Genomic DNA, 27,103 nt, shown 5'->3' on the forward strand with positions numbered 1-27,103 from the left:
TTCCAACCGTTTTGCATTTACTGGTAGGTTCCCGCCCACGCATGACATCACACCGGTGAAATCCAGCATCTCAGCAGCGAATTATGCGCCCTGAAAACGGCCAAAAATAAACTGCCGCAGAGACACCCCGCGCCTTGCGACATCGGCCCAAATAATTCTTATTGGGAGTCAGACAAGTTAGTGTCGATGTGAAAGCATCTTCTCGTTCTTACTACGACTTACTGAGAGCTTATAAATGTAAGTGACCTAGAAGTATAAAAGAGGCTGAATCGGACGTTAACTTTTGAGCTGTAGCAAGTTAGCTTCTGTGTATCGATCGCAATCATGACTGCTTTTCCTCCTCCTCCTGTTAATACCATTGACTGGTCCAACGTGGGCTTCAAGGTCCGCGAAGGTTAGCTCCCTGCCCAATTGACCAGTTTTGGAGAGCTATTGTATTGACAATTGCAGTCAATGGTCATATTGAATCTACCTACTCTCGAAGCACAGGAAAATGGACCCCTCTTCACTTCGTCGCCGATCCCTTCATGCGCATCCACGGCATGGCGCCAGCGCTCAACTACGGCCAGCAAGCCTACGAAGGTCTCAAGGCCTTCCGAACTCCCAATGACGAAGCAATCACCATCTTCCGACCCAACCGTAACGCTAAGCGTCTTCAGCACTCTGCGGAAGTCGTGTCAATGCCCCACGTCCCCGAAGAGCTGTTCCTCGATGCCGTCCGCGCTGCTGTCGCTCTAAACGCTGAATACGTTCCTCCTCACGACACTGGCGCTGCCCTGTATATCCGACCGCAGCTGTATGGTTCAAGCGCTCAGCTGGGTCTCTCACCGCCGGATGAGTACATCTTTGCGGTGTTTGTCATTCCTACAGGTGTCTACCACGGCGCGCATCCAGTTAAGGCGCTTATTCTCGAGGACTTTGATCGCGCGGCGCCGAATGGCACGGGCAATGCAAAGGTCGGTGGCAACTACGCTCCTGTGCTGCGCTGGAGTGACAAGGCGCGTGACGAGGGCTACGGTATCACGCTGCACCTGGACAGTGTGCGCCACGAGGAGATTGACGAGTTCAGCACGAGCGGCTTCATCGGCGTCAAGGACAACCGGGGAGAGGTGACCCTCGCGGTGCCGGACAGCAAGTGCGTTATCGAGAGTGTCACGAGCGACAGCATCCAGGAGCTGGCGCGCAGCTACGGCTGGGCCGTGGAGAAGCGGGCGATCAAGTATGAGGAGCTCAAGGAGTTTACAGAGGTTTTTGCAGCGGGGACTGCGGCGGCGCTGGTGCCGATTAGGAGTATCACGCGACGTGTTGGGGGAGGGGAGGATGTTGTGAAGTATATCGAGGATGGGCGGGAAGAGCCTGGGCCGCTGTTTGAGAAGCTGCTTACGCATTTGAAGGATATTCAGCTTGGAAGAGCGGAGGATTCATTTGGATGGAGATATCCTGTTGGAGAGAAGGATAAGGAGATTGCGGGTGCACCTGGGGGACGAAACGGCGATGCCACGACTGTTGATCAGATGGATTAGAGAGGGAGAGAGAGAGAGAGGCAGTGTGAATGGTTACCGTGTTAGTCGCACTCGCGATACTGACCCGTCTCGTCTATCTCGAGTTCCCAAGGACCGTGTTTGCACTTTGCTTTGTCCCGCGACCCCCGTCGCTGGTTACGGGTCGCCGCATGGTACAACGGGAGTTGGACAAACAGACCACCCTTTGGGGTTTGCGGAGCCGGAGGAGGTGTAACGGGCCCGGCAATTCTCATATATACAAGCAGCCATCCAAATGAATACCAAACTGTGAACGAGCATCCCTTTTAATCCCTCTCCAAAACACCAACTCCAACAAATCTCCTCAGAATGTGCACATACTCCTTCCAACGCATGGTATGCTGCTGCGCCAAAGGCCCCGAGTGCCCCCAAATGACCCGCGGCCGCGCCATCATCGGCGGCGAGGCCTTCCACTACATCGACATGTTCTACGCCGTGGACGACCTGGGCTCGGCGTGCGACTACCAGCGACGGCTGTTTGGGCGGAACGCGGGCCCCACGATGCACTGCCCGAGATATGCCTTCGACGACAAGAGGATCATCAAGGGGAGCTTCAGGAAGAGTGAGCTGGCGTGCGTCAAGTGTGCTGAGACGTGTGCGCCGCCGAGCTGTAGTTGGCAGGCTCCTAGGGCGGAGGGGAAGGAGGACAAGTAGAGGACGGCCCCACACGGAAGAGGTCCGGCGACGGAGCATACGGAGAGAACGGAAGATACGGCTCAGGATACGGAGGGCATGGAGGATGGATTTGGGGGGAGATTTGTCATGAGGGGTTGGTATTGACGCTATTGAAAACTATTTAATGTCCATTTACACCGTTTGACTTTCCGTTTGTTACCAAACTGCCATGAGCCCCAGGTCCAGGCGCACCCTGTCGCGCAGCAGGACTCTTGTTCTTATCCACAATTCCATTCGCAAGCTTGTTCTTTGCATCAGAAGCCATACCATTGTGTGTGCCATTAAAGGACATGTTGGCAATACCATCGTATCCCTTGATACCAGTTGACTTCTCCAGTCTCTCCGCAATCTCAGGATCAACCTCCCGGAAGATAGCAATCTGTCGCTTCAAAGGTTCCTCCTGCTTGCACAGCTTCATCTTACCGGTGACGTTGTTGATGAAACGCTCACGGGCTGGCTCGTCAAAGACATTTCTCCAAAGTGCGCGAGGGGCGTTGAAGTCCTCTGGTCGGATTTCGGTGAGGAACGTAATAGCTTCCCCAGTGAATTGCCCATGAGTCTTGTCGAGATCCACAGCGCGAGACTTGAACTTGATAGGATCAATAGACGACAAATAGTTAGGTCGTGCGCCCTGGTTGTAGAAAGCCATTTGGCCATCACGCTGGAAGTTACCGAATTGATAACCTGTGCGTGTTGCGTTGACAGGCAATTGCTGGTAGTTTACACCAAGACGATGGCGGTGGGTGTCTGGGTAAGAAAACAGCCGGGATTGAAGAACGGGATCAGCCGATGGTTCGACACCGGGAGGAAGATGAGAAGGGTTGAAGGCGATCTGCTCAACTTCGGCAAAGTAGTTGATTGCGTTCTCATTCAGAGTGAACTCTCCGACCTTGCGGCGGGGGAATTGCTTCTGTGGCCAGACGTGGGTGAGGTCAAAGACGTTGATCTTTTGCTTCTCCCACAACTCCTCGGCTTCCTTGGGAGTCATGGTCTGGACTTCAAGAGTCCATTTAGGATAGTCTCCGTTTTGAATTGCTTCGTAGAGGTCCTTTTGGGAGAAGTCGGGGGAGTAGTCGGCTGAGTCCTCCTGGGTGACAAAGTCGATGCCTTGCATGGACTTGAGATGGATTTGGCAGTATACCCATTCACCAGCCTTGTTAACAAGCTTAAAAGTATGTCCGCTATATCCGTGGACCTTTCTGTATCCCTTTGGAATCCCCCTATCTCCCATGAGGATCATGACTTGGTGGATGGATTCGGGGTTCTGGGAGAGGTAGTCCCAGAACATGAACGAGTCGTCGGCGTGAGTGAGATGAGTGCCTTACTCGTTAGCCACACGATCTTAGACATTCTTTAAATCATGAAAACTTACTTGGGTCTCGCTTCTGAGTGTGAATAAAATGGGGGAACTTGGCGGGATCTCTCAAAAAGAAAACAGGCGTGTTGTTGAAGACCATATCCCAATTCTGCATAAATCAGCATCTCACCACAACACTTCACTCAGATCACTTACACACTCATCAGTCCTCATCTTCACCGAAAAGCCCCTAGGATCTCTCGCCATATCATGCGATCCCGACTCCCCACCAACCGTCGAAAACCTCATACTAACCGAACATCTCTTCCCCTTCTCCGACAGGATATCCGCCAGACACAAATCATCCAACGGGTCCGTACATTCAAAGTATCCATGCGCACCACTTCCCTTGGCGTGAACAACACGCTCAGGAATACGCTCACGGTCAAAGTGTGAGAGGAGATCGATCAGGTGGAAGTCCTGTAGGAGGAGAGGGCCATTTTCACCGGCTCGTTGGGTCTCGTAGGGATGAGCGATGGGGACGCCGTTGGAGGTGGTGTAGAGGGTTTCTTTGGAGGTAGCTTGACGGTCTGATTCGTAGGATTGGAATTGGTTTGCTACGTGGGCTGCGAAGGAGGTGTCTGTTGCTGAAGGCGCCATTTTTACTAATTATCGATTTATATCTTTAAAGGAACTAAGATCCAAGACTGCTCTGTGGTAGTTCACGATGGAGGTCACTCTTATATACAAAGCCACATTTCCCCCGGATAGTTCATCCTGTCATCCATCCAGCCTCCCATCGAGATCCAGAGTTAATTCATTGGTGAGGTTTTGTCTATGACGCGGTGAACAAGGCTTGAGGGTCGAGTGTCGATTACCATTCAAATCACGATGATTGGCTCATCGGGATATTCATGATGCCTTGCTTTGAGACATGACATCACGACAGCTACGTCGACTATCGACGATTTATGCTGACATCTCGGGATGTGGACGGTGATAAGTAAGAATTTATAGGAGATACGGAGTGGTGAATAATTGGGCCGAAGGATTATTGAAGATGTTTTAATGGACATTTTATCTGTTAAGCCTTTGCCAAGTAGATCTAAGGCCGATGGGTGGGTTGCATTCAGAGATCGTGATGGCGTCAACATACCCTGTACCATTTCATGAGACTTCACAGTTTACCTTGTTGAGCGGATATGCAAAACAATTGCATTTCAATTGTTAATTTTCTCTCACCCATATATTCAATCTGTAAACTAACACCTGTTTGTTAGTTGACTTACCTTGACTTACCTAACTCCCAAAACAACAGCTAGCTACAAATGATAACGCCCATCTTGTTCTGTAGGTTAGCAATCAAAGAGACTTGAGAAGCAACTCGTCATCAAGATGAGAAATATACTCACCCCTCTCAAAACATTTCAACTGCTCCTCCCACTGCGGAACACGATGTCCCAGCCCAAGAACATCTGTCATCAACCCCTTCCAAACATCCCTGTCATCCCTCCCATTAATACTCACAATCTCCTCAACACACCCCTTAAACTCCTCCGCATCACCCTGCGCAATAACTACAATCCTCGCCAGAATCTCCGTCCAGTTACGCAAAAGCTCATGATCAAACGTCATCTGCGAGTATCGAAACTCCACAGTCGAAGGAGACCCTTCAAGATTCCCCACACCAATATCTCGTAGACACAGGGCGAAGCCGCAGCGGTGCCTACCTGCTTTTTTGAGGTACATGCTTAGATCAGCGAGGATGGTGCTGCCCCATACGCCGTAGAGCATCTTGTAGATGTGCTGGGGATACCAGTTGTTCCACTTACCTGGTTTCATGGTGCTCATGCACGGAACATGCTGGTTGAAGAGAGTAGGGTCCTTGAGAGGTTTGTGGAGGTACATATCCATTGCTAGAGACGAGTTCTCCCAGATCGGCATGGAGAAAGGGCCTGTCCAGCGTGAGGGCGCGACAAGACGGAGAAGAAGAGTTGTCTCGAGCAGGATTACGAGAGTGGTGATCTTCTGAGCGAGAAGGATAGTCATACCTGATTCGACACCAACATGGACATGCATGCCACATGAATCATCAGTAGAGATTTGAAGATCTAGCTGTCGAAGGTTCGTCAGAGCAGTCTTCATAGTATCAAGTCCACTGTCCAACTCACCAGCGTGAAAAACAGGCGTCGTTATCTCAACACCATCCCAATCTCGTTGATGACTCAACGGATGAACTTGTTCAAGAAACTCAGACTTGAAGATAAAACAACGCTCCGAGACAACCTCTCCACAAGACAGTATCTCTGGGAACTGCAACACACAGTCATCGTTGAACTGGTTCTCCTTGGGGACCGTAGCGCAGATAGTGCATTTGTCATCTGGGGCATGACAGCATTGCGCTGCGATGGGGAGGGAGGTTCGTTTTGCGAGGAGGTCTGCCATGTTGTAGCGGGCTGCTGCGCAGGGGGAGATGAAGCGCCACATGCGGTAGGAGTCGGGGAGGGGGGTCATGAGTTCCAGCTCGACTCCGAAGGTGATGTTCTGAAAGGAAGGCATGTTTGATATCAGGTATTGGGGGGATATACCTGAAAGGCGCTGTGGTGGTGAGGGATGAGGTTGAGATTGAGACTGAGAGATGCATTTTGGGCTTCAGAAGCATATTTATGAGAGAAGCTGCTTCTTTGGTCCTCAATTCGATCCTCAATCCTGATGTTGTGTAGGATAATGCTTCTATGAACGGTTACCGAGTTCACTTACATGTTTTGCTGTTGTGTAAGGCTCACTGTTCTGACTAAACAATGAGAACCCCAAACCAGACAAAGGATTGCCCCTACAAAGATGCTCCGCCAGGTAGGATACCACTTAGTGAAGACGAACAAGGCAATCATAGCCTCAATTGGACTGAGCAAGAGGGGAAATGGCCTCAATAGGAACATCTGTTATCAGATTCTCTTCACCATTTCAGTTCCTTATCACCTTCGCCAGCTACCTTCTCCGACACCTGTGTACCTAGCCCCTGATCTTAGTAACAATGATAAAGTTGGCCGCCCTCTTAAAGAAAGGAGCACCTACGAAATTCTCCGACTAGCCAAAGTTACAAGGTTGCAGTCATAGAGTCATGACACCACCAGACTTCAGATTCCCATGTTCGCAATCCTCCCACGGAAATAAATGCCGTGAGCATTAGTTCAAAGCTTAAGTGAACAGAGTTTGGCTGACACGACACAAACTTCCAACGCCGAATCCCGGCAACGGGTAAGTGGCTTGGAATGAACGTTGCCGCAATTACTCGTTTTCTTGAAAGGGAAGACAGTCATAGAATGTGATGCTGAAGATGAATGTGTGTATTCAATGTGAGAAATATGTAGTGCTGTGGTTTTCTAACACCGGGTATATATAATAATGTGTATATGAAGAAAATGCTGTGTTGAGTAGTCGTCATGTCCCTGTCCTGATTAAAAGCCTCGTGTCGCTAGATGTATTTCTGATGAGGATTTCGATAATCCCTCACTTTCGTAATGATGCCCCTTTGACGTTCCAATCGTAGATTCGGCAGATGACTTTCCACCCATGCTCATACCATCATCGTCTCCTCTCTCTTCCCGTTGAACAATGACCTCTGTAGTCATGACAACCTCATCATCGCGAGGTGTCTGACGAGGAGCCTGTCGCTCATCACCACCCATGACATAAGCTCTATAAGATATATCGCCAGGTGGCTTGTCAACATTGTTGCTGATGAATGTATCAAGCGCGATATTCGGCATGTTTCCTGTCGTCGTGCCAGCGGTGTGACTACGTGGTCCAGAGCTGCCATCCTTATTACCCGTAGTCATCTCAACAAGACGGTTAAGAATAGTGAACTCTAGCTTGAGTTTTGTGCTATACACAAAAGCTTTGTAGGATGTTTGATATTGGTACTGATTGGCGTACTCAAGACCGAGGATGGTGATGTCGAGAAGAATGATGAGGATGTTGACGTAGACGAGGTGGTTCATTAGACGACGACTTCCACGTTTGTTGCCCATTGTGTGTTCCAGACGCATCATCTTGACTGTTTCGTAGATGTAGAAGCATGAGATGATGATCTCTTGTATGAAGAAGACGGTGACTTGGATCTTCTCCATGATGGAGTATGGTTCCTTCCACATAGCTGTATTAGGCGAAAAAGAGCCATAGATCATGGGAATAACAGTTCCATGCATAAGAACGCCATTAATGATGATCATATATAGCACAGCCTTTAGCCTGAATCTATTCCTCAGAACGAGATGCAGTCTTGACCATAGGACGAGGGACTGGCCCGAGACCATGGCTACCCATCCTACTGAGATGAACGTCGAGGCCAGATATCCCAGCGCTGAAGAGGCGTAGTACTTGATGAAGAAACCACAGCAGTAGACTGCAATGCCCCATGTTGAGACGAGGAATGACCAGAAGTAGAGACCGGAGTGACGCTTGAAGGTTCCAAAGATGATGAAGTTGAGCTCAATGACGTTGTAGAGCGATATGGCGAGGAAGACGAGAACGACGGTTATTGTGGTCTGGGATATGCCTTCAAGGCCTGATCCAAAGCCATTTTTGGCCATGGCTATAAGTTATTCTCCAAAGGAATGGTACGCCGTTTACTTCTGACGAGGTAAACATGGGTAGATATAAACGGGGAAAAAGGAGAATTGACAGACTTTTCCACATGCATCATCCAAGTTTCCCATGTCTTAAAACCGTACAGTCTTATTATTATTAGTTCTTACAAGCTTTTTTGACCGCTACGTAATATAAACGGTCTGAGCACGGAGCCTGTGCCGCAGACTGCAGCGTAGGCCTCATCGCAAACTCTCACGAATTGGAATCGAAAAGAGCGAGTCAGGTCCCGTGCCAATCTGGTACTCGACAGGGTTGATCCCATGGGATTGGGAGAGAGACAAGGTTTGCGCTAAGTGGACTGTTGTAGATCATGGCGGATTCTGGGGTTAGTGGGGGATATGCCGTGTGAGGCTTGCATCGTCTGCTTGGTTATTGGGTGCTGAAAGGATAATTGTGATGATGGAGTGGTCACTGTGGTGAGAGAGTTTTTATCCTTGATGATCTGGTTGAGATTTCTGGAAGAACTTTACTGAGGTTTGTCATTGGTGATGTTGTAAATGGAGAGTTATGGTGGTGTCAAATCTGTAAGACTGGGTTTAATAAAGGATATCTCGCTTACTACCGTCCTGGTACTCAACACTATGGAATATCGATGGATCTGATAACTCGTCAAAGTTGAACCTCAGACCTCAGCCAAGCTAAGAATCCTCTGCCGATCACTACCGCCAAACAGGAAGTCATACAGAGCACTTGATTCAGCCACTTCAACCCCATGCTTCTTCCCCGCGATATCTTCACTGGGACCTTTGCGAGGATCACGACAAGGGTCGTTACAAGACATGGCTTGAAGAAACCTTGCAGGTAATTTTAGCATCTAAATTGATGTGCAGCCTCGTGCCAAATGGAGTGCATGAAGAATCTTCACGTGGAGGAGGAAAAAGCAATATGTGAGTCAAAGCCCTAAGTATTACGTGCAGATAACTTCTCGAAGACGCCTTGCTTATTGTTCAAGTCCCTTGGTGTCAAAGTATCTTGGTCGACGACAATGCCTCCACAGGACAAACTCATTGTTCAGGGGAACTTGACACAACCACTCATCTCACCTGCAGCGTCCGATCCCGGAAACAGTGTCTCCCGGGAATGCTCCCATACTATTAGTCTACCGTTACCCGTGGCTTGTCCCTAGCGTCGTCCGCCTTCTCCTAAAAGATCTACATTCCGCTCTTTCGTTTCAGCTTCATTCCATTTAGCTCACGATCGGAACGGTTGTCCGCTTCCCAGGAACCGGTTCTGACACTATTGCTCACTAGCGAGGACGAGACGAAGATCATCGTGCTCGGTCCCTCAAGATATGCGGAGTTGTTGATCTCTGTAGGAAATAGTTAAAGCTGACATGTCAACATGTAAATATAGGCAGATTCTCGTGATGCTATTCGAGAATGACTCGTCTTGAGTTTATTTGTCTCTAGTAGTATCACCTTTTGCATGATCTGACGCCCCTGGTGTTGATCACAATGCAGATCCGGGGAAGAGCTCCAGTGAATTGGAAGCACAAGCATTGGAAGTTACTTTCTTGCTAATCTTGTTCGACGTTGCATTAAGCCGGTGTGCTGGGTAAGAATGGACCTTTGTTTGACCGAGAGTATCCGTGCGAGTTGCAGAATGCTTGTAACAAAGGCTTTGATCTCAAGTAAGAAGATCACTTACGTAGATTTAGGATAATTTTTGCCAAACTCGATACTCGTTGGCTGACCTGCTTTGGACCCCTGATTCGGAGCCTGGAGCCTGCGACTTTGAGGACTGGGTGCAGCTTCTGAAGGGCCGTTCGAAGGATTTAACAAGTGTATTCCTGATATGGAATTCATACCAACATACCATGTCAAGCCCCTTACTCACTTATTGTGTTTAACCATAGCATCAACAACAATCCTCTCCTCCTCCCCCTCAACCTGCACAACAACACTCCCAAGAACACGATACCCCAACTTCAAATACAACCCTTTGCCCATTGGAGTAGCTAACAAACTCAAACTCTTCCCATCCTTATTCGCCTCCTTCTGCCCCCATTCACATATCATACTCGCTGCTCCCTTCCTCCTAAAGTCAGGATGCGTAACTACCTCCCATAAAGGAAGTTGCTCTGAACCGAATTTCTTAAAATACTTCTTTAGACCAGCTGGGAGCGCTTTAGAATATTCTTCCATGTGCTTTTTGTTTGCGTCGTGACGTTCGTTGATGCCGTGGTCTGTAATTGTTAGAGAGTTTAAGATAGCGGGCCACACGAACCTCCTGGTATAAAGTCGCTTGTGACTTTCATGTCCCATACGCCGTAAGAAATGGGCTGATGGATGACTTCTCCATCGTCAAGCACGGGTGCTGTTACTACCAGGATGACAAGTTTATCCGGCCGTTCGAATAATTCCTCATGCTCTATTCTTGTCCACTTCCAAAAGTCTTCTGGGTACTTATCGCGGTATGGGAATCTGTAATCTGTGCCTGGGTCATCTAGTGATCCATTAACGGCTATCCAAGTTATGTCGTCCAAGTCATCTATCGTTGCGCGGCGAAGCGTGAGACGGGCGTTGGGGATGGGCTTTGATGATGGGCTGACTGGACCTCCACCCATGATGTTGAACGACTGAGGGGGCGAAGATTGGTAGAAGAGTATTGGGTGCGTAAATTGAGAAGTTAATGAGTTCTCGACGGCAAGTTTAAGAATATAGTTCTCAATTCGGTATGGAGAGTCCTTCTCAAAGAGGATCAAATAACTGGCATTTAATTCCGCTCCCGCCAATTCTCTTCAAGTAAGCATAGTTGTGACATCTTTGCTAAGAGTTTGATAAGCGTCGATTCGACAGTGGTATGCATATTTGAATGTGCCTCCCTTCTGCATAAGGCTGATCTCATGACGTTACCTGATAAGACTGCATACCTAATGGAGGAGAGGAAAAGGATGGTCTAAACTACTCTAAACTTAGGATAATATTATTTGAAGCAACAAGAGATAGCCTAAATCTTGTAAGACTTTACTCCTTTTATGCCTTTTTTTCTAAACTCATCATAATGCCCTATTAATTGAATATGCTAACGTATTTATACACATGCTTAAGAGTGAATGTGGCCAGCTTCTTGTGGTGTTTGGGCTTGAAACCCTCCGGTAGATCATCCATTTCCTCCTGTTGCGTAGCCATAGCCTCAGCAGCGAATCCCTCTGCTGCAATATCCAAATACTCCTTACGCTCCATTGGATTCTTTCCGAACCAAACGAAGCAACCACCACACTTGAGAAGAATTGTATTCAGAATAAGACGGCATGTCCGGCTGTTGCCGTCGAGGAAAGGGTGGATGTTGACGAATTTATGGCAGTATTTGGCTGCTAGAGCCACAGGGTCAACCTTTACGCTCTCCTCTGCTGCTGCGATGTCAGCTTTAAGAGAGGCTGTCAGATCTCGAATGGCTTTTGGGACTGTAGACTGATGAGGGAAAGAGTTGAAGCCGCGTTGGACTGGGCAATCTCGATAAATCCCCCCATACTCGCTTGAGGGAATGCCATCCGGACTATCGATTTTATACGTCAAGAGACGGTGGGTTTCTAGGATGATCTCGTCGGATAGGTCCTTTCCCTTGATGGCGACTTCGTTCATGATGTAGTACGCAGCCTTTGCGTGCTGGACAACCTCGCGCCGGGTTCGGAGCACGTCTTCATGTGCACTAGGCTTGCACTTCTCGATGAGTTCCGTCTGGATAGCCTTATAAGCTGGATCATGATCGCTGATCTCAACGTCGTCTGCGTCTGTTCCCCCGGCGAAAATGTCTCGGCAGAGCTCACTTGTGATGTCGAGGCTGCTGCCGACCGCCTCGATCATGTTTGAGCCGTAGACCATCTCGGCCAGCTTCTCATTGAAGGTGTCATCAATCTCAGTCGCTGACTGCTTCTTGAGAGCATCTGCGAAGTCGTCGATGTAGTTCTTCAGCTCGATGTCGTCTTCTTCGGGGTGACTCTGGTCTTCAGCATCGTCTTCATAATTGTCTTCGATCTCGTCTTCTGCATCGTCCTCGTAATGAGCATCGTCTTGGGTAAGTAGCAAGGTCGACTCCTTGCCTGGCGCTGACTGAATACGGATAGAACCGTCGCCAAGGAGGTTCGATGAGAGCATAGGATGGATAGAATGCCCAAGATTAGATCCCATGTTGGCGATCATGTTGTGAGGTCCTAATTAGGGGAAAGACCTTGAAGTGGAGGAACAGAGTAACAGGGGAAGAAATTCCTTTAATACCTACATGATGGGAAAGTGTAAGTCATTTAAACTATGAGATGCAAAAGCTTGTCAGGCAGGCAAACGCAATGTATGGATACCTTGTAGATAAAGTTTCATCGAATCGAGTATAAAATGTTCAAATATTGGTCATAATACAGGCAAATTAACATAAATTTAGAAGATTTTATAGAAATTCTCCTCAGTCCATCCTAATATCTTCAAAGCCTTAAATAAATGAGCTGTCAGCTTATTGTCTCCTTCGCAGGGAGTAGAATAAGTTTGGCTTTGGCTGAATCATACTACATTTTGCACAGAACTTTAGTTCAGAAAAATAAACCCATGTAGATATTTTATAACCAGGTATTTCGTACGTCAATCATAACTTTTAGGTAAAGTATCCCAAACATTTAAGCCATATCCATAGCCTTGACCTTATCCTTGGCCTTTTCATTCTCCATAGCCTGGTCCATGACCTGGTTGGGATCCTTGTCACCAACATCCAGAACCTCAAAGTGTCCAGTCTCGGTAGCATCACCAGTTCGGTAACCACTGTGAGCACCAAACACATACCACACGTAGCCAGTGATGCAAGCAGCAGCGATGAGGAATGCGAAAACAGTCCAGTTACCCATAGAGTACATGGGTCCTGTGCTGGAGGGGAAGAGGAAAGGTGCTGTGATACCGCCTGTGTTGGAGATGGCGATCATTCCTCCTGTTGCGAGCGCAGTGGCAGTTGAGCCTCGGACGGTGGCAGTTCGGTGCTTTTGCAAGTCAGTATATGTAATCGGCGATAAAAGGGAGTAACTTACAGCAACGAAGGGAAGAACAGCGGCGTTGGTACAAGCAATAATACAAACAGCAAAATATCTCGCCCCCCAATGCTTAACAACAGCAAGGAGCAAATAACCCGTCGCAACAAACGCCAAACCACCCATGACATGCTTCGAGCGCTCCTTGGTCTTATCACTATGCAGACAATTGCCCACAATGATGAAGACAGCAAAGACGTTAGGAGGGACGGTCAGGAGCTGAGCCTTGTAGCCCTTGAAGCCGAGCGATGAGACGATAGAGGGGGCAAAGTATCCAAAGGCGTTGAGGGAGTTGGCCATGAAGAAGTAGGCGATGGCGAAGAGCCAGAAGAAAGGGTCAGAGACGGTGTCCTTGGCGACTTTGCTGTCCCAGTGCTTGTCGTTCATGGAGGGGGCGTAAGGGCCGAGACGCTTGACGGCGAAGGCGCGTTCTTCGGGGGAGAGCCAGGAGACGGTTTGGGGGTCTATCACAGATCAACATATTATTCAAGGGATATTTTGGGTCAGAGACTTACAGTCAGGGAGAAAGAACCACACCAAGACTCCAACAATGACAGCGGGAATACCCTCAAGGACAAAGAGCCTGTTGATGTTAGATGGGTCATTAGAAGGGATTGTAAGAGACTCACCATTGCCATCCAGCCAGACCAGCCTTTCCGTTAAGGAACGAAATACCCGTCGCAAGAATTCCACCAAAAGCACCCGCAACAGCAACACTCGAAGCAAAGATAGCCATTCGCGTAGCTCTCTCCTCAGGCTTGTACCAAAAGCAGAGATACATCATGATACTATCCTCATTAGCACACCCACCCTCACTCACTCATACTGAACCTCACTGTCGACTTACCCAGGGAAGAAACCAGCCTCAGCCAAACCAAGCATGATTCTCACAGCCAACAATCCACCATATGTCGTGACAGCAGCAGTGCAGATGGTGACAATACCCCAAGACACCATGATTCGAGAAATCCATTTACTAGGCGAAAAGTACTTGAGGAGAATGTTGCTGGGGAATTCCATGAGGACGTAGGGGACGAAGAATAGAGCGACGGCGATGTTGTATTTCTGGCCGGTGAGGTTGAGTTGGGAGACGATGTTGTGCTCTGGGGAGTCATTGTTGAGAGTCTTTGCGTTTCCGAGGTTGACACGATCGAGGTAGTCTAATCTGTTAGTGACGAACTGCGAGAGGGTTATGGGAAACATACTGAGGAGATATGTTATGCAGACCCAAGGCATGATTCGAAGATCTTGTTTTCGTACGATCCTCTTCTCCATCTCTTTGTCGTTGAGATCAACCGTCTCTAGAGCAGGGACGTCTAGAGACGGCTTTGGCGAGAGGAATTTGTCCCAGTTGAAGAACATGATGGGCAATGTCTACTCAGGTCTGCGGAACTAAACTCGCTTGACTCAAAACTCCATACTTGCGAAGGGGCAGACAGCTATACTTAAATATCTACCAGTCTAGTCTTATCTACCGGATGATCTCTTACCATGATAGCGAACAATAAATTAACTTTGACAACTCCTCAGCGATAACGGTACTCGCACACTATCTACTCAGCTACTCTACCCCAGATTTTCGCTTATACTATTTACACAGCGTTACGCTGCTATTGTACGATGGAATAGGCAGGGAGCGACAAAACTCCACTGTAGATAGGGCAGCCCGCCGGCCAAGAGGGCCCCGGCGGGTATCATGATGCCGGTTTGGGAAATACTGCCCCGGGCATGGCAGGTTTTTTTACGTATTTCGTTTCGTTTTCTTTATTCATTCGGTGAAAGGCCGAATGAATATGGGCCAAGCTTTGGACATCGCGGGGAAGTTTTGTTCACGAGACTTGGACTTGCATTTCCTTTGGAATTGGGTCATGAGACTGTTTACAAGTTGCCTGCTTATGTATAGTTCGTTCGTATACTACCTATCGTTGAGTCTATGGGTGTGGCGAGGATATGGGATCTGGCGGAAATGCTGTTTTCTGTTTTCTGATATCGATTCGGAGATGCCGAGCGGCCGATTTCGGGAAGGGCGCCGGGCGATGGTGCGGGTTTTTTATTCTACGGAGTACTGCCGTTCGATTATTCCACAATTTATAGTATGGTTTCGGGACTATATAGCGAGGAAGATAAGAATGCGAGATAAGAGTGACATTGGTTTCTGAATAATAGGCAATGCCTTCTCGGCACTCTTTAGACCGATGGTGATGGTTCTAGTTGAGAGGCTAGAAGAGTTATAGTTCCACGGCATCAGAACGCCGATATTATAAGACCAATGCGATTTACCAATACCATTCAAAGTGTCTTGTATCACTACCGAACTTGTAGTCGGCACGAGGTCTCTTTGGACCTGGTATCATTGGACACCCTGCATAATCCTCCTATCCTACCCTGCCTTGCTTACGACTCGCATGTCAATGACTCGTTACTCACTGCATCTCATATCTCCCAAGAAACTCAATTGACGAACTAGACAGGGAACAAGGACAGATGTGAGATTTCTCACTGATTGTAACCTTAACTCATCGGCCTATCATACATCACCACCAGAAGCATTTTCACTCTGAATATGGATATCTGCATATGTAAAGACAGCCAACAAGGGTGCTTGTCAACGAACACTTCACAAAGTTGGGGGCGGATCTCATACAGCGTGATTCCCGGCCGAGATAATCACACAATGGCGACTCTAAAGGAAAACCGGAGGTGGTCGACCAACTAGGTGCAGAACCTCACATCGAATAAAGCCCATCAAGAACTATGGTATTCTCAACATTGCCAACCACTCAACATACACTAAACAGCATCTACATCGTTTCCAAGAACCTAATCCCGCTCCTTCGACCCAACAGTCGATCTCGAACTCGAATTCCTCAAAACCTTGCCGCCCTCAGGTCCAGAATCAGGCGTATCCGTCACACTACTCTCCCTCGCCAGCGGCGACGGAAAATCCGGCGTAACAGACCTCGAATCTGTCCCAGGCCTCTTGGGCTTCGAACTCGTAGACAGCCTCTTGCGCCGCGCTGACATAGACCCGCTACTAGGCCGTCTGCTAACAGAATTCTCTTCCTCAACGATAGGCGTAGGCGCTCGTGTTGAGCTTGTGGATGCGCGGCGCACACTGCTTCCGCGACGACGCCGTTCGCGCTCAACGGCGATGTGACGCGGTGGTGTCTTCTCCGGCTCGTGGCGTCGCGGTTGGCGGCCGGGGAGCCACCATAGCCAGCCGTATTGTTGCTTGACGAGTTGGCTATCACGCTCTTTGACTTTTTGCCGCAGCAGGGCTCGGCGCTCGTTTTCTTTCTCCCAGTATTCTGTCCTGTATAGCTCCCAGTTCTCGCGGAACGTAGCAGAGAAAGGTTTCGCTAGGAGGAGCAGTTTGACGTAGTCTCCGCCGGGCGCTAGATCCTCCTCGTGACCGCCCTTCTCCTCATCTTCGTGGGGCAGTATCAGCGTCGGGTGTGTATCGCTCGTGATCTGGAGTTCCTTCTCCACCTCTCGCAAGAGACTCGGCTCGACGTATCGATACGATGAACTAGCCGTGTGGGAAAAGAGTCCGTATGTCAAGAAGAATCCAATCGTCGAGAGTGCCTCGGCCCACCACGTCCGTCGTATTATGATCAGCTTGCAGTTGAAGCCCCGTAGTCCTCTATTCGAAATGACAAACCATCGTCTCGGCCAGCGAATTCCACGCTCCCAGATCCCAGTCGCCCAGACGAGTATCGCAGTGATGATACCGCCCATGAAGCACACCTTCTCTGCACCCTCGACAGCCCAGTAGATAGAACCACCTACACCACGACCGTCCTCACGCGGTGCGAGGAAGAGAGCATATCCAAAACCAGCGATCCACAGTGACAGCAGTGTGAGAAAGAAAGTATGATGTCGCTTCCGAGCTCGTAGTTCGAGGAATTGTGCGCGCAGCGAAGCTTCGAGGATCAACAGGTTGAGATAGATCATGGACGGTGAACTCGGCGTGTGATGCAGCGGATCGCCCTGTTTGGCAGTGGTGGGGAGGATGGGACTCGCGCCAGCGACATCTTTTGCTCCTTGCGTAGGAGCTGAAGCGCCTTTGACGATGGAATCGACATCGTCGGACATTTTTTTGGTTGGAGGCTGAGGGGCAGCCAGGGTCAAAGAGAGCTCGATGCCATGCAACTGGAAGAGGGATAGGGAAATCGTCAGGTGGTCGAAGGGAGAGAGCGGGAAGCCGAGCTGTGATTTGTTGGCCGAGTCAGTTGGGAATTTGTTGGTGTTTTTGTTGATCAACGTGGGCGAGTCGTGTGATTCTTTTGGTGCTTTGCTTTGTTTTAATTAGTTCCCTATTTTCCTGGGGAGAAGATGGTTCGGTTTCTTTGACCCGCTTCCATCGTCATCACAAGCCAAAAGAGAGATCCCATCTGAAGGCTCTGGCTCTCGCTCGGTAAATGGGGTACCAAGTACCGCCAATTGTAGTGGATTGCCCCAACACGTTGGGGAACCACAACGGGTACCGAGTACATGATAAACCGATATATTCCGTTTTTCCCATTACAAGATATTCTTTCACTATTACAGAGTCAATCTAATTAAATCTGTTCTCTTCTCTCTATATCTACCAGCCTACTCAGCTCAGCCTCTGTCGCTTACCCAAACAAGTAAACAATCAAGTCCAATTCTCCGCAATCTTACTCTTCTTACTCTTGCGGACTTGTCCACGGCCCGGAGCTTGTTTCAAACCCCGACTTTTTCGTACCTTAACTCCGGCCGCTGTGTGCCTGTTGCGTCACGAAACGAGGCGTCATCCATTAATTTCCAGAGTGTTTTTTTTTTACCCAGTGTCGCTATAGAGGTAGAGAGGTCGAGGTTGAACACTTATTAACCTCGCCCTCCCCCCAGGCAAGGAATGCTTAGACTTCAACCTTCTTCTGCGGTACTTCCTATATCGCGACTTTCTTCTTCAATCACCGCTTTTAATACTACTACATCTACACGCAGTATGAGTACTGACGGTACCGTTCGTCCGCCTCATGGTGGGAGAGTTGCCGATGCGCCGGAGGAGATTAAACAGGCTGAGCTGAAGCCCTCGCATGCGTTTTTGTTTCCGCTTGGTTATAAAGATGCTGCGTATCAATGGGTACGTAGCCCGACATAATTGAGGAGTGGGAATTAATAATTTGTAGTGGACGAGTTTGGCACCGCAAGCCGTTGAGCGCAATTTGTTGAACCTTATGCCGCACCTTAAGGAGGCAAACGACAGTATTACAAACATCGATACCCCCGAACGACCTGATCCATACGGTACACGAGTATGGCGACGAACAATGGTCCATCTTTCCGGGAAAAACCGAGCCTTGAACGAAGTTACCGTCGAGCGAGTCGGAGAAAAGGAGGAGGATGCTCTCGTCATGATCCACGGATACGGCGCTGGTCTCGGTTTCTTCTACAAGAACTTTGAGCCTATTTCTCGCATGAAGGGACTCAAGCTCTATGCGCTGGACATGCTGGGCTGCGGAAACTCATCACGACCGGCTTTCAAGATCCATGCCAAGAAGAAGGAGGATCAAGTCATGGAAGCAGAGGGTTGGTTCGTCGATGCGCTAGAAGAATGGCGAAAGGCCAGAAAGCTCGAACAGTTCACACTCCTTGGTCACTCGCTCGGTGGTTATCTCGCAGTTTCATACGCCATCAAATATCCAGGCCGACTTAAAAAGCTCATTCTCGCTTCTCCAGTCGGTATCCCATCTGATCCCTACGCCGTCAACGCCTCCATGCCCGAACCGAACACATCAACGATCCAAAACGAAATCACACAAGATCAACAAAGCGCAACCGATCAAAACGGTACTCTCAAAAAGCACAAGCCTGCTTCAAACGTCCTACGACGACCTCTGCCAGGCTGGTTCGTCTGGCTCTGGGACCAGAACATTTCTCCCTTCAGCATCGTCCGAATGAGCGGTCCTCTCGGTCCACGATTCGTCTCAGGCTGGAGTTTCCGACGCTTCAATCATCTACCACCAGCTGAATCACAAGCTCTTCACGATTACTCCTTCTCGATCTTTAAGCAAAAGGGCAGTGGTGAATATGCTCTAGCCTACATCCTCGCACCCGGCGCATACGCTCGTCGTCCCGTTATCGATCGCATCCAAGAAGTCGGCCGTCAAACCATCACAAAACCCGACGGAACCACAGTCAAAGAAACCGGTATACCAGTAGTGTTCATGTACGGAGAGAACGATTGGATGGACGTCGCAGGCGGTCTAGCATCAGAAGAGAAACTCAAAGAAACGAGACAAAAGGCTCTCGAAAACGCCACCGAAGAAGAAAAGAAGCGAGAAAACGGCAGTGCAAAGGTCCTCCTCGTCCCCAAGGCCGGTCACCATCTCTACCTTGACAACCCTGAAGTCTTCAACGACATGATCCGCAAAGAACTCGAAGACACGCGAAAATCCGAGCAAAGAAAGCAATAACCTCAAATCTACACGTTTGGGTCTGGCTGACATGAGTGATGAAGGAATTAACACGTCGGCGCTGTTGGCACACGCGGTATTTTCTGTGCGGTGCGGGATATTAGATGGGTTCACGACATACAGACATTGGAAAAAGGGCGTTTTTTTGTTACTGCACTTTTCTTACTTTTGATGAGCTTGCGTGTTAGACTTGCGTATACCTATTTTATCGCCTGCTTGGCATGGCGTCTTAAGAGTAGACTGTACAACATTGATAGTCCATTTATTGTTCCACTTGACAACAAGTGTCTCGCCACCGTGTGTTGAGTACTTGAGAACCGAACAACGCTGAAGGAAATGTATTGACTTGAAAGCTAGAACAAAGATTGATTGAAATCTATGGGGATGGGTACGCACGAACTACTGAAGTTGCAATGCACTGGATCGATTCACACATAGAACACACTGTACCATATCATGCTCGTAGGAATGAAATTTATGAATTGTATCATCTAAGGAGTATAAAAAATCAGAATTTCTCCCCAGCACCATCGCTTGTATCCAGAATGAAAAAGACAAACTAAGAGCCAGGCATGCAATGAAGTCCATCCGCCCTGATACATCTGTAATACCACATCTTGCCAGCAAGCTGTGGTGAACGAGCGACAGACATATCTTAGCCACAGACGCAATGCAATATAAACGTGAATGCTAAAACAAACCCGAGCAGTATATCATCTAATGCTAAACCCCTCGTCGGTATCACGTTCCTTTCCTAACCACCCCATTTCGTTTACAGGTTGATCAAGTCTACCTCTGAGAAATCTGGAGGAGCCCTGCCATAAACGACACGGACCTTGCTGTCAAGAGCCGTGCCCTCATTGCTGATCCAGATGTGTTCGCTGTACGCCTGTGTTCGACGAATCTCATCATCGCTGATGCCCAGATCGTCGCGAGGAATCCAGACAGTAGGTCGACGAGCTCGAAGAGCTTCATGCTGAAACGCGTGTCTAGTGAGAGCATCTCTCTCATCAGGAGTAAGATCTTCGATTTCGTCGTGAATTCCTCCGAAGAGCGCTTCACCAATGGCACGCTGCGCTTCGATATCTTTCTGTCGGTGCTGTCGTCGATAGGCTGATGCTCTCTTGTTCTTGTCTTTTGCCTTATTGACAACCGCGATCTTGCGGAGTTGTTGTCCTCCGTCCCTAGCCCATGTTCCAACCTGTTTCACGGGTCGTCGAAGTGTGCCAAACCTTCGCAGCTCAATATCATGGTTCGTTTCAGGCTGTGCAGCCTTCTCTTTTGCCTGCATGTCGTCGTCTTCCTCGGGAAGGTCATCGTCGTCATAAAGGCCAAGACGGCGATCTTGAGCACGCTGGAATGCTTCATCTCGCAAAACTGCCTCATCTTCAAAAGTGATGGGGAGGTAGCGGAAGAGTGGAGAGAAAGAGAAGTTGAGAAGTACCTGGTAGATAATGGTAAGGAAGAAAACCACAATCATGATTGTGCCATGAGGCGTGCAGGTGCTATTTCCATGTTCGTCCTTCACGATGAAGAATAAACCAGCAATGGAAAGTTCCATGAAGTAAATGCCTGTGAAAGTCTGGTTGATAGCACGAGGATACAAGACACCGCCTGTATCGTGTTCGAATCGATTGACATAGAGCATAGCGTATCGCTGAGCAAACCACAGAAGACCAAAAGTGATGATTGCGAAAACCGAAATCAGTGGTGCAATGACGCAGTAGATGATCGCGATACACGCAAAGTTGGTGTAGATAGGGAAGAATGATCCCCATTTGATCTGGCGCAAGTTGGTGTTTCGAGACCACTTGTTACGGGCAGTACTGTCGAGAATCCTGGCAAGGATATACCACACAAAGAGTGCGCCAAGCTGGAGAAGAGTCGCTGAGCTTGTGGACATGGCCTGCAGAATCATGTAGGAGAAAAAGTAGTTGGCAGCAGTCGGTAGATTGTAGGCGAGTAGGTTCAAAACGGATTCCACCGTGTTAAGTTTCCTCACGTTGTTATACAGCTCGTCAATAGAGGCCGCGAAGAACGACGCGATTGAGACAATCAGGAAAACTTGAATGAAGAGGAAGACGAAATAGAAGATCTGCACAAACTCAGTCTTCTGGGATCCTGTCTTCGCACCTTTGAATTCGGCGAGGAAGTCAAGAAGAAGGGGGACCAGGAACAAGAGCAGACCGAGGACAACGGCAGGCAAGACACCTGCCACGGCCTTGGCAATGTTGTGGACAGCCTCGTTTTCCTTCAAAAAAGACAGCCATTCATTGTTTCGAATGAGGTTATCGAGTTGACTCAAGGCAGCTGTCCAAGCCACAGGAATAGCCCAGAGTATGATCATACCAATGACAGTTGTGAAAACGAGTGCCGATCGCAACCATTCCTGCCACCATGAAAATGCCATGTTGTTCCAAATAACATCCTTCGGAGAGACCTCGTTGATTCTTGGGGCCATTTGTTTGGGAACGTGGTGGATGACGCTTTGGCAAGCCATATGTGCTGCAACCTGGTGGTTGAACTGGATAAAGGCTGAGTTCATAAGCGGGAATCGCTCAGGGTGCTTCTGATCCTCCTCAATTTCCAGATTCAAACGGGCCAGCTCCTGTCGACACCAGTAGATCGAATCAACCTTCTTGGTGACAAATGGCACAGCGAAAAGCCATTTCTTTCCAAAGAGGGGCAGACGATGGGTTGGGCGATCTTTCTTCTTAAGATATTTCTCCCATTCCGCGGGCTCTGCATCTTCTTGGTAATCAGGGTTGTATGCCTCAGGATACTCGGTAGGCTCTTCCACATCCGGGCTCATGAATGGGAGAGCGTACTTAATTCTTTGCCAAAGTGGCTTGCTCTCGGTTGATTTGCCTTCCATGTAAGCCGCAGCAGCTTCTCCCTGGGGCACAGGCGAAGCATAAGCACCAGGAGGTGGTTTCCAAAACTGCCACCACTTGACATCCTCTTTCAGGTAGATGTCATCCTCGTTCGCGAGCTTTCGGACGGTGTTGCCAACTGGCTTAGGCGTTCTTGATCTTGGGTTAATAGCAGTGGTACTCTCAGCCGATAACCTGTTAGTGTTACGCGACTCGTTGTTTTGCGCTCGTTGAGATTCCGAGGTGGGACTGTTGTCTTCCACGTCAACTGAAGGCCGAAGCCGATATCGATCAGAGCTTCGCGACGGAGCTCGAGGCTCATTCGGTTGGTTCATGCCAATGAAGCCATTGGTTGTCTCTAGGGTCTCATCCACGTTGTTTCCGGCTTTAGAAACAACACCCAAAATGCCATGGCCGACTTTAGCCAGAGGATCACCCAAGAGGGGCACCTTAAATCCCTTAGATTGGCTCTTGTCGTCGTCAGACTTATTCTGAGTGCCGTTGTTGAAGTTCTCGTATTGAGACTCGCGAACACCAGCATCAACAGTATGAGGAACGTCGTGCTTGTCGCCAGCAGTGGTACCTCCAGGGCTCATCGCCATTCGGTGAGCTTCGGCATCTTCTTCCGCCTGTCGATCTGCCCGTTCCTGCTTGCTAAGCGAACCGAGCTTCATTTCTTTGCGTTCCTTCTTTTCCGCCGCTTTCTTCTGCTTCAGCTGTGCCTTTTTTGCGTCCTTTATGAGATCTGTTTGTGCTGATTCAAGCTTCGCGTGAATCTCGTCTCGTTCCTTCACTTTGTCGAGCAGACTCGATAAATCTCGATTGAGCCAAACGTTTCGAATTCCACCAGGGAACACATCGAAAAGGCCCATGAGTGCCTCCTCACTGAGCCATTTGGCGGGAATAGAACTGACAAGTACTGTAGTGGCAGAAGCTCGAAGTCGGTGCTCTGCACTGGTGAGGTAATCTTGTCGAACCTTAATATAGACTCGTAACTCGAAGAAAAATACCCAGCACACCCATATAACCACGAGAATGGCCATCAATAGATGAGCAGCATATCTGCTTGTATTATTCGGACTGACGTTACCCCAAGCGAGAGTGTCTAATCCAGTGGGTGTACCTTCATTCCTCTCGTCGTCATCGTCTTTGACATCGACCTTCTGGCCACGACCGCCGACATAGTTCATGGGAATAAGAATTGGCATGACGATGCCGCAAATGGGAGTAAATATAATGAGAAGAGTCTTCAAGTAGCGCAGAAAGAAGTAGGCATCGAGACCACATTTCTCGATCACTTCTCGATCTCCATAGTGCCATAACGTCTTCATCATACTCACGATTCCTCTCGGTGGGGGTTCTGTTCGTTCGCGTTCGGGGACAAGGTAAGTTTTCGGTTTGCTGGAGATTGGGTTAGCGATTAACTTTTGGAAGACCAGGATTGAGTCGACTTACAATATTCGAGCCAACTTGTTACGAAGGAAAAGAAATAGTAAAACCTGAACCGCAAAAATGGCCACGGCGACAGCCACGGCAGTGAGGAAACTAACGATGCCAATTCCTTTGTCCTTGTCGGCAGCGCTGGTTGACGATCCCAGCACTCCTGAAGTCGTTGTTGTTGGCTCATCAGAAGTCGTCCGGGATCCGCTAAGCGTTTCAGAAGCAGAGATAGCAGAGGAGATCAAGGAGCTCGCGATAGTGCTGGCTACAGATGATGCTGTCCCGCTCGCAGAATCGGTCGCCGACGCCGAAGCGTCGGCTTCTGTCGAAGACATTTTCGGGTTGAGGTCGACGACAAGAGCGAACTTGTGAACGGAGCGTGGGAGGAGGGAGAGCGCCCCGGACGGGGAGTAGGTAAGAAAGGACCTTTTCTCAAACGATAATAAAGGGTGTTGCGAAGAATTATGTTTGTGTTGATTGATGTTTCATAACAGTCGACCACGAGACTGGCGAATCAATAGGCAAACAATTTGTGAGGTTCATGAGAGAAGAGAAAATCTAGGTAAAAGGTGGTGACAAAAGGGAAGGTTTCCAAGATATTTGGTAGTGTTGACCTGTGAAGCTAGCTCGCGTCATGGTTGGCGACCCCTGTCGCTTTATGGGCGGCAGGCGATTCCAAAAGAAGAACAAAGCCGTGAATGATTGGACGCGATTTGGGACAGTGGGAGCTACAGGGAATATCACTGGAGCCCTCTTCTGCACCTGGCATTCTGCCGACAGGACAATACGCTCTTAAGCACCAAAAACTGGGCACTCTGGGGTCACCCATGACATCAGAGGCTTATTGGCTCCCTCTGAAACAGCAACCCCTTTGTGTTTGGAACGCTGAGAGTTGTCTGGGGTTCGTTGGCTGTGAATCAATGAGGGCGACGGCTTGACAAGCGCCAAAGAAACGGTCACTAGCGAAATATCTTAGAACCGCGCGCTTCAGTTCTATTTTCAACCTTTTTATTTTCTTTTTTTCCCTCTGATCTCTTCTATTGTTCTTCTCTTAACCTCCTTTCGGAGAAATGTCCCCTTTCCTTTCATTTCTAAGTGGAGTGTTCCAAGAAATCATGCGGTAACTTAATTTCGCTCCAAAATTGATCGCTATTCAGTAACGACAGGACATCATGAGTCATGACAGCACACTAATTCGAACATACATGATACAGCTTCGTGACAATTCAAAAGCAAACATTAACATCGTAAAACTCATTCGTGAAAAGCAATGCAAGGCCAACAAGTGTTCACACTCCGCTCGTTCAATCCTCACAGTGACCTCGTCCAGGACAATACTCGTAGGTGTCACCGCCAAAGCCCAGGAAGCCCCGGCAGTCAGTGTTCTTGTGCACGATTCCGATGGCCTACAGTGCACTTGTTAGTATGGTACAGATGTAACAGTTGAAGATATTACTCACGTCTCCTTTGTAGTTGTAGAAGTAGTGACGATCCATCGTCTTACAGGTGTAACCAGAGATATCGCAATTGGGGAGTTGGTAACGGAAGAGTGCGTCCAAGATTGCGCCCATACCGCCTCTATCTCTGACAGCAGTCGTGGTACCTTCAAATCGGGCTTCAAAAACCCCCTTCTTGCTTCGTTTACCACCACCGTCTTTGGTGAGTTGTTCCTGACCGGCATCGATGATATCTTCGACGTAGTCTTCGGGCCACCATTGCTCACCGGGACATCTTGAACCCGCAGGACTGCCGGCACCTACACCAGCATGCCCCATGATGCAAGCGTAGTTCTCGTCACCGGCGTAGACGGGAATGTACCACCAGACTCCTTTGCCCATAGTAGAGACATAGCAAAAGTCAGGGTAGTCATTCCTCTTGGTGAGGTTTGAGTCCAGGTCAACGAAGCCAATTCGTCCAATCTGGTGATTCTCTGGGAGACCCCGGATAGACTTGTCTGAAGAAGCTGCTGAGACTTGAGGGAGGACAAGGCTGAGAAGGCCAGTCATGAAGAAGAGGGATGAGTACATGCTGTGTGACTGTGCGACTGCAAGCAACTTCTTGATAAACGACCGTGATAAACGAAACGAATGACTTAATGACTGAAGAAGGAAACCCGAAACCTGTCGGGATGAAGTGTGTCTGACTGGATGCTGACTCTGAACCTCTCAACCTCCTGAGACGTCGAGTCTTTATAGACAAACCGAGTCAACACCATGGTCATCGTTGCCATGGAAGACTTGTCGGTATGGATCGGGTGCTGGCATCCTCGGACGGAGGCAAACATCTCGGCGGCGGCAAGAGAGGCTCACCGCAGCTCGAGATGAAGACATTCTCACCAATGGACTGAATATGATGCCCTACTAATTCTCTAGGCGAAGCACCATCTTCGTGTTCCTGCATATTGATGATGCCTGATCCCCATTTTGGACAGTCTTCATGTCATCTGTATGGAAGAAGAGAAATAAACTGTTGGCGCTAGACAGTACTAACGTCAGAGACTTGGTCTCGAGAGCAGGTTATATTTCTTCACCGTATTATCAACACCACTATCTAGACTTAAGGCTGAGTTGTGGTCCGAGTGAATGGTAGTGATACGTTACCGTTCTGCTGGATCAGCTCCCAACTGGCCGGGCGTCCCACTTGATATATAACCGAGCTCCCAGGCGCTTAGCAGAATATGCCTTCCAGATCCTCGGTACCCAATTGAAGATTGACAGCTGGACGTGGGGGATGAAAAATACGGTTATCTTTCGGTCGAGTCTCCCGCAAGCGCTGTGGCTTATTTTTGAACTGAAACGCCAATATTTTGGTCCATATTCGTTGAAGTGCATGAGATTGAAGATGGTGGTAGACCTTACAGTGATGATCTGACCGAGTGCTTACGCAGCAGTTCGCATGCTAAAGAACTTGACTGCATGTACAAACTACATACAGAAACTCCAATAAGACGCAGCCGTCATGTCGCAGTGAAACAAGAAATGTCGTCCGAAGTAAGCCAACTGACAGGCTGGAGATACGACGATAGCGTTGTAAACCAAGCGACGATCATGGCCAGCGAATGGCCTGACCCCGCTGAATACCTTCCATAAATGGAAAACACAGGCCTTGGAACAGGTTACAGTCAAATCTGATTGGGACACGTCAGATTTCACATTTTTCTGAAACATCCCTCGACG

General features: G+C 48.8%; 12 protein-coding genes across 12 annotated transcripts; 3 read left to right on the plus strand and 9 right to left on the minus strand.

Annotated features, from left to right (window-relative positions):
- Positions 1-324: 324 nt before the first annotated feature.
- On the plus strand, positions 325-1,523 carry FVEG_05974 (branched-chain amino acid aminotransferase; the record flags this gene model as incomplete). The annotated part of the gene is made up of 2 exons (XM_018894197.1): positions 325-394; positions 451-1,523. The coding sequence occupies 2 exons, from the start codon at positions 325-327 to the stop codon at positions 1,521-1,523; spliced, it is 1,143 nt and encodes a 380-aa protein (XP_018751223.1).
- A 327-nt stretch (positions 1,524-1,850) lies between these two features.
- Positions 1,851-2,195, plus strand: FVEG_05975 (hypothetical protein; the record flags this gene model as incomplete). The annotated part of the gene is made up of 1 exon (XM_018894198.1): positions 1,851-2,195. One exon carries the CDS (start codon positions 1,851-1,853, stop codon positions 2,193-2,195), a length of 345 nt encoding a protein of 114 aa, XP_018751224.1.
- A 95-nt stretch (positions 2,196-2,290) lies between these two features.
- Positions 2,291-4,419, minus strand: FVEG_05976 (catalase). Its single transcript, XM_018894199.1, has 3 exons — positions 3,730-4,419; positions 3,589-3,682; positions 2,291-3,536 (listed from the first exon to the last, which is right to left on the minus strand). The coding sequence occupies exons 1-3, from the start codon at positions 4,171-4,173 to the stop codon at positions 2,338-2,340; spliced, it is 1,737 nt and encodes a 578-aa protein (XP_018751225.1). The 5' UTR covers positions 4,174-4,419; the 3' UTR covers positions 2,291-2,337.
- A 456-nt stretch (positions 4,420-4,875) lies between these two features.
- Positions 4,876-6,072, minus strand: FVEG_05977 (hypothetical protein; the record flags this gene model as incomplete). The annotated part of the gene is made up of 1 exon (XM_018894200.1): positions 4,876-6,072. The coding sequence occupies one exon, from the start codon at positions 6,070-6,072 to the stop codon at positions 4,876-4,878; it is 1,197 nt and encodes a 398-aa protein (XP_018751226.1).
- Positions 6,073-6,971: 899 nt separating this feature from the next.
- FVEG_05978 (hypothetical protein) lies at positions 6,972-8,105 on the minus strand (the record flags this gene model as incomplete). Its single annotated transcript, XM_018894201.1, has 1 exon — positions 6,972-8,105. One exon carries the CDS (start codon positions 8,103-8,105, stop codon positions 6,972-6,974), a length of 1,134 nt encoding a protein of 377 aa, XP_018751227.1.
- Positions 8,106-9,995: 1,890 nt separating this feature from the next.
- FVEG_05979 (hypothetical protein) lies at positions 9,996-10,729 on the minus strand (the record flags this gene model as incomplete). The annotated part of the gene is made up of 2 exons (XM_018894202.1): positions 9,996-10,348; positions 10,390-10,729. The coding sequence occupies 2 exons, from the start codon at positions 10,727-10,729 to the stop codon at positions 9,996-9,998; spliced, it is 693 nt and encodes a 230-aa protein (XP_018751228.1).
- A 445-nt stretch (positions 10,730-11,174) lies between these two features.
- Positions 11,175-12,293, minus strand: FVEG_05980 (hypothetical protein; the record flags this gene model as incomplete). Its single annotated transcript, XM_018894203.1, has 1 exon — positions 11,175-12,293. The coding sequence occupies one exon, from the start codon at positions 12,291-12,293 to the stop codon at positions 11,175-11,177; it is 1,119 nt and encodes a 372-aa protein (XP_018751229.1).
- A 183-nt stretch (positions 12,294-12,476) lies between these two features.
- FVEG_05981 (hypothetical protein) lies at positions 12,477-14,916 on the minus strand. The gene is made up of 6 exons (XM_018894204.1): positions 14,377-14,916; positions 14,019-14,331; positions 13,801-13,959; positions 13,687-13,754; positions 13,172-13,635; positions 12,477-13,123 (listed from the first exon to the last, which is right to left on the minus strand). Exons 1-6 carry the CDS (start codon positions 14,531-14,533, stop codon positions 12,770-12,772), a joined length of 1,515 nt encoding a protein of 504 aa, XP_018751230.1. The 5' UTR covers positions 14,534-14,916; the 3' UTR covers positions 12,477-12,769.
- A 615-nt stretch (positions 14,917-15,531) lies between these two features.
- Positions 15,532-17,563, minus strand: FVEG_05982 (hypothetical protein). The gene has a single exon (XM_018894205.1). The coding sequence runs from the start codon at positions 17,264-17,266 to the stop codon at positions 15,992-15,994; it is 1,275 nt and encodes a 424-aa protein (XP_018751231.1). The 5' UTR covers positions 17,267-17,563; the 3' UTR covers positions 15,532-15,991.
- A 90-nt stretch (positions 17,564-17,653) lies between these two features.
- On the plus strand, positions 17,654-20,107 carry FVEG_05983 (hypothetical protein). The gene is made up of 2 exons (XM_018894206.1): positions 17,654-18,281; positions 18,328-20,107. The coding sequence occupies exons 1-2, from the start codon at positions 18,051-18,053 to the stop codon at positions 19,612-19,614; spliced, it is 1,518 nt and encodes a 505-aa protein (XP_018751232.1). The 5' UTR covers positions 17,654-18,050; the 3' UTR covers positions 19,615-20,107.
- On the minus strand, positions 20,072-24,672 carry FVEG_05984 (hypothetical protein). The gene is made up of 2 exons (XM_018894207.1): positions 23,943-24,672; positions 20,072-23,888 (listed from the first exon to the last, which is right to left on the minus strand). The coding sequence occupies exons 1-2, from the start codon at positions 24,260-24,262 to the stop codon at positions 20,387-20,389; spliced, it is 3,822 nt and encodes a 1,273-aa protein (XP_018751233.1). The 5' UTR covers positions 24,263-24,672; the 3' UTR covers positions 20,072-20,386.
- A 387-nt stretch (positions 24,673-25,059) lies between these two features.
- FVEG_05985 (hypothetical protein) lies at positions 25,060-26,224 on the minus strand. The gene is made up of 2 exons (XM_018894208.1): positions 25,388-26,224; positions 25,060-25,333 (listed from the first exon to the last, which is right to left on the minus strand). Exons 1-2 carry the CDS (start codon positions 25,952-25,954, stop codon positions 25,232-25,234), a joined length of 669 nt encoding a protein of 222 aa, XP_018751234.1. The 5' UTR covers positions 25,955-26,224; the 3' UTR covers positions 25,060-25,231.
- Between the last annotated feature and the right edge of the window lie 879 nt (positions 26,225-27,103).

Source organism: Fusarium verticillioides, chromosome 2 (genome assembly GCF_000149555.1).
Source record: "Fusarium verticillioides 7600 chromosome 2, whole genome shotgun sequence".
Classification (NCBI taxonomy): domain Eukaryota; kingdom Fungi; phylum Ascomycota; class Sordariomycetes; order Hypocreales; family Nectriaceae; genus Fusarium; species Fusarium verticillioides.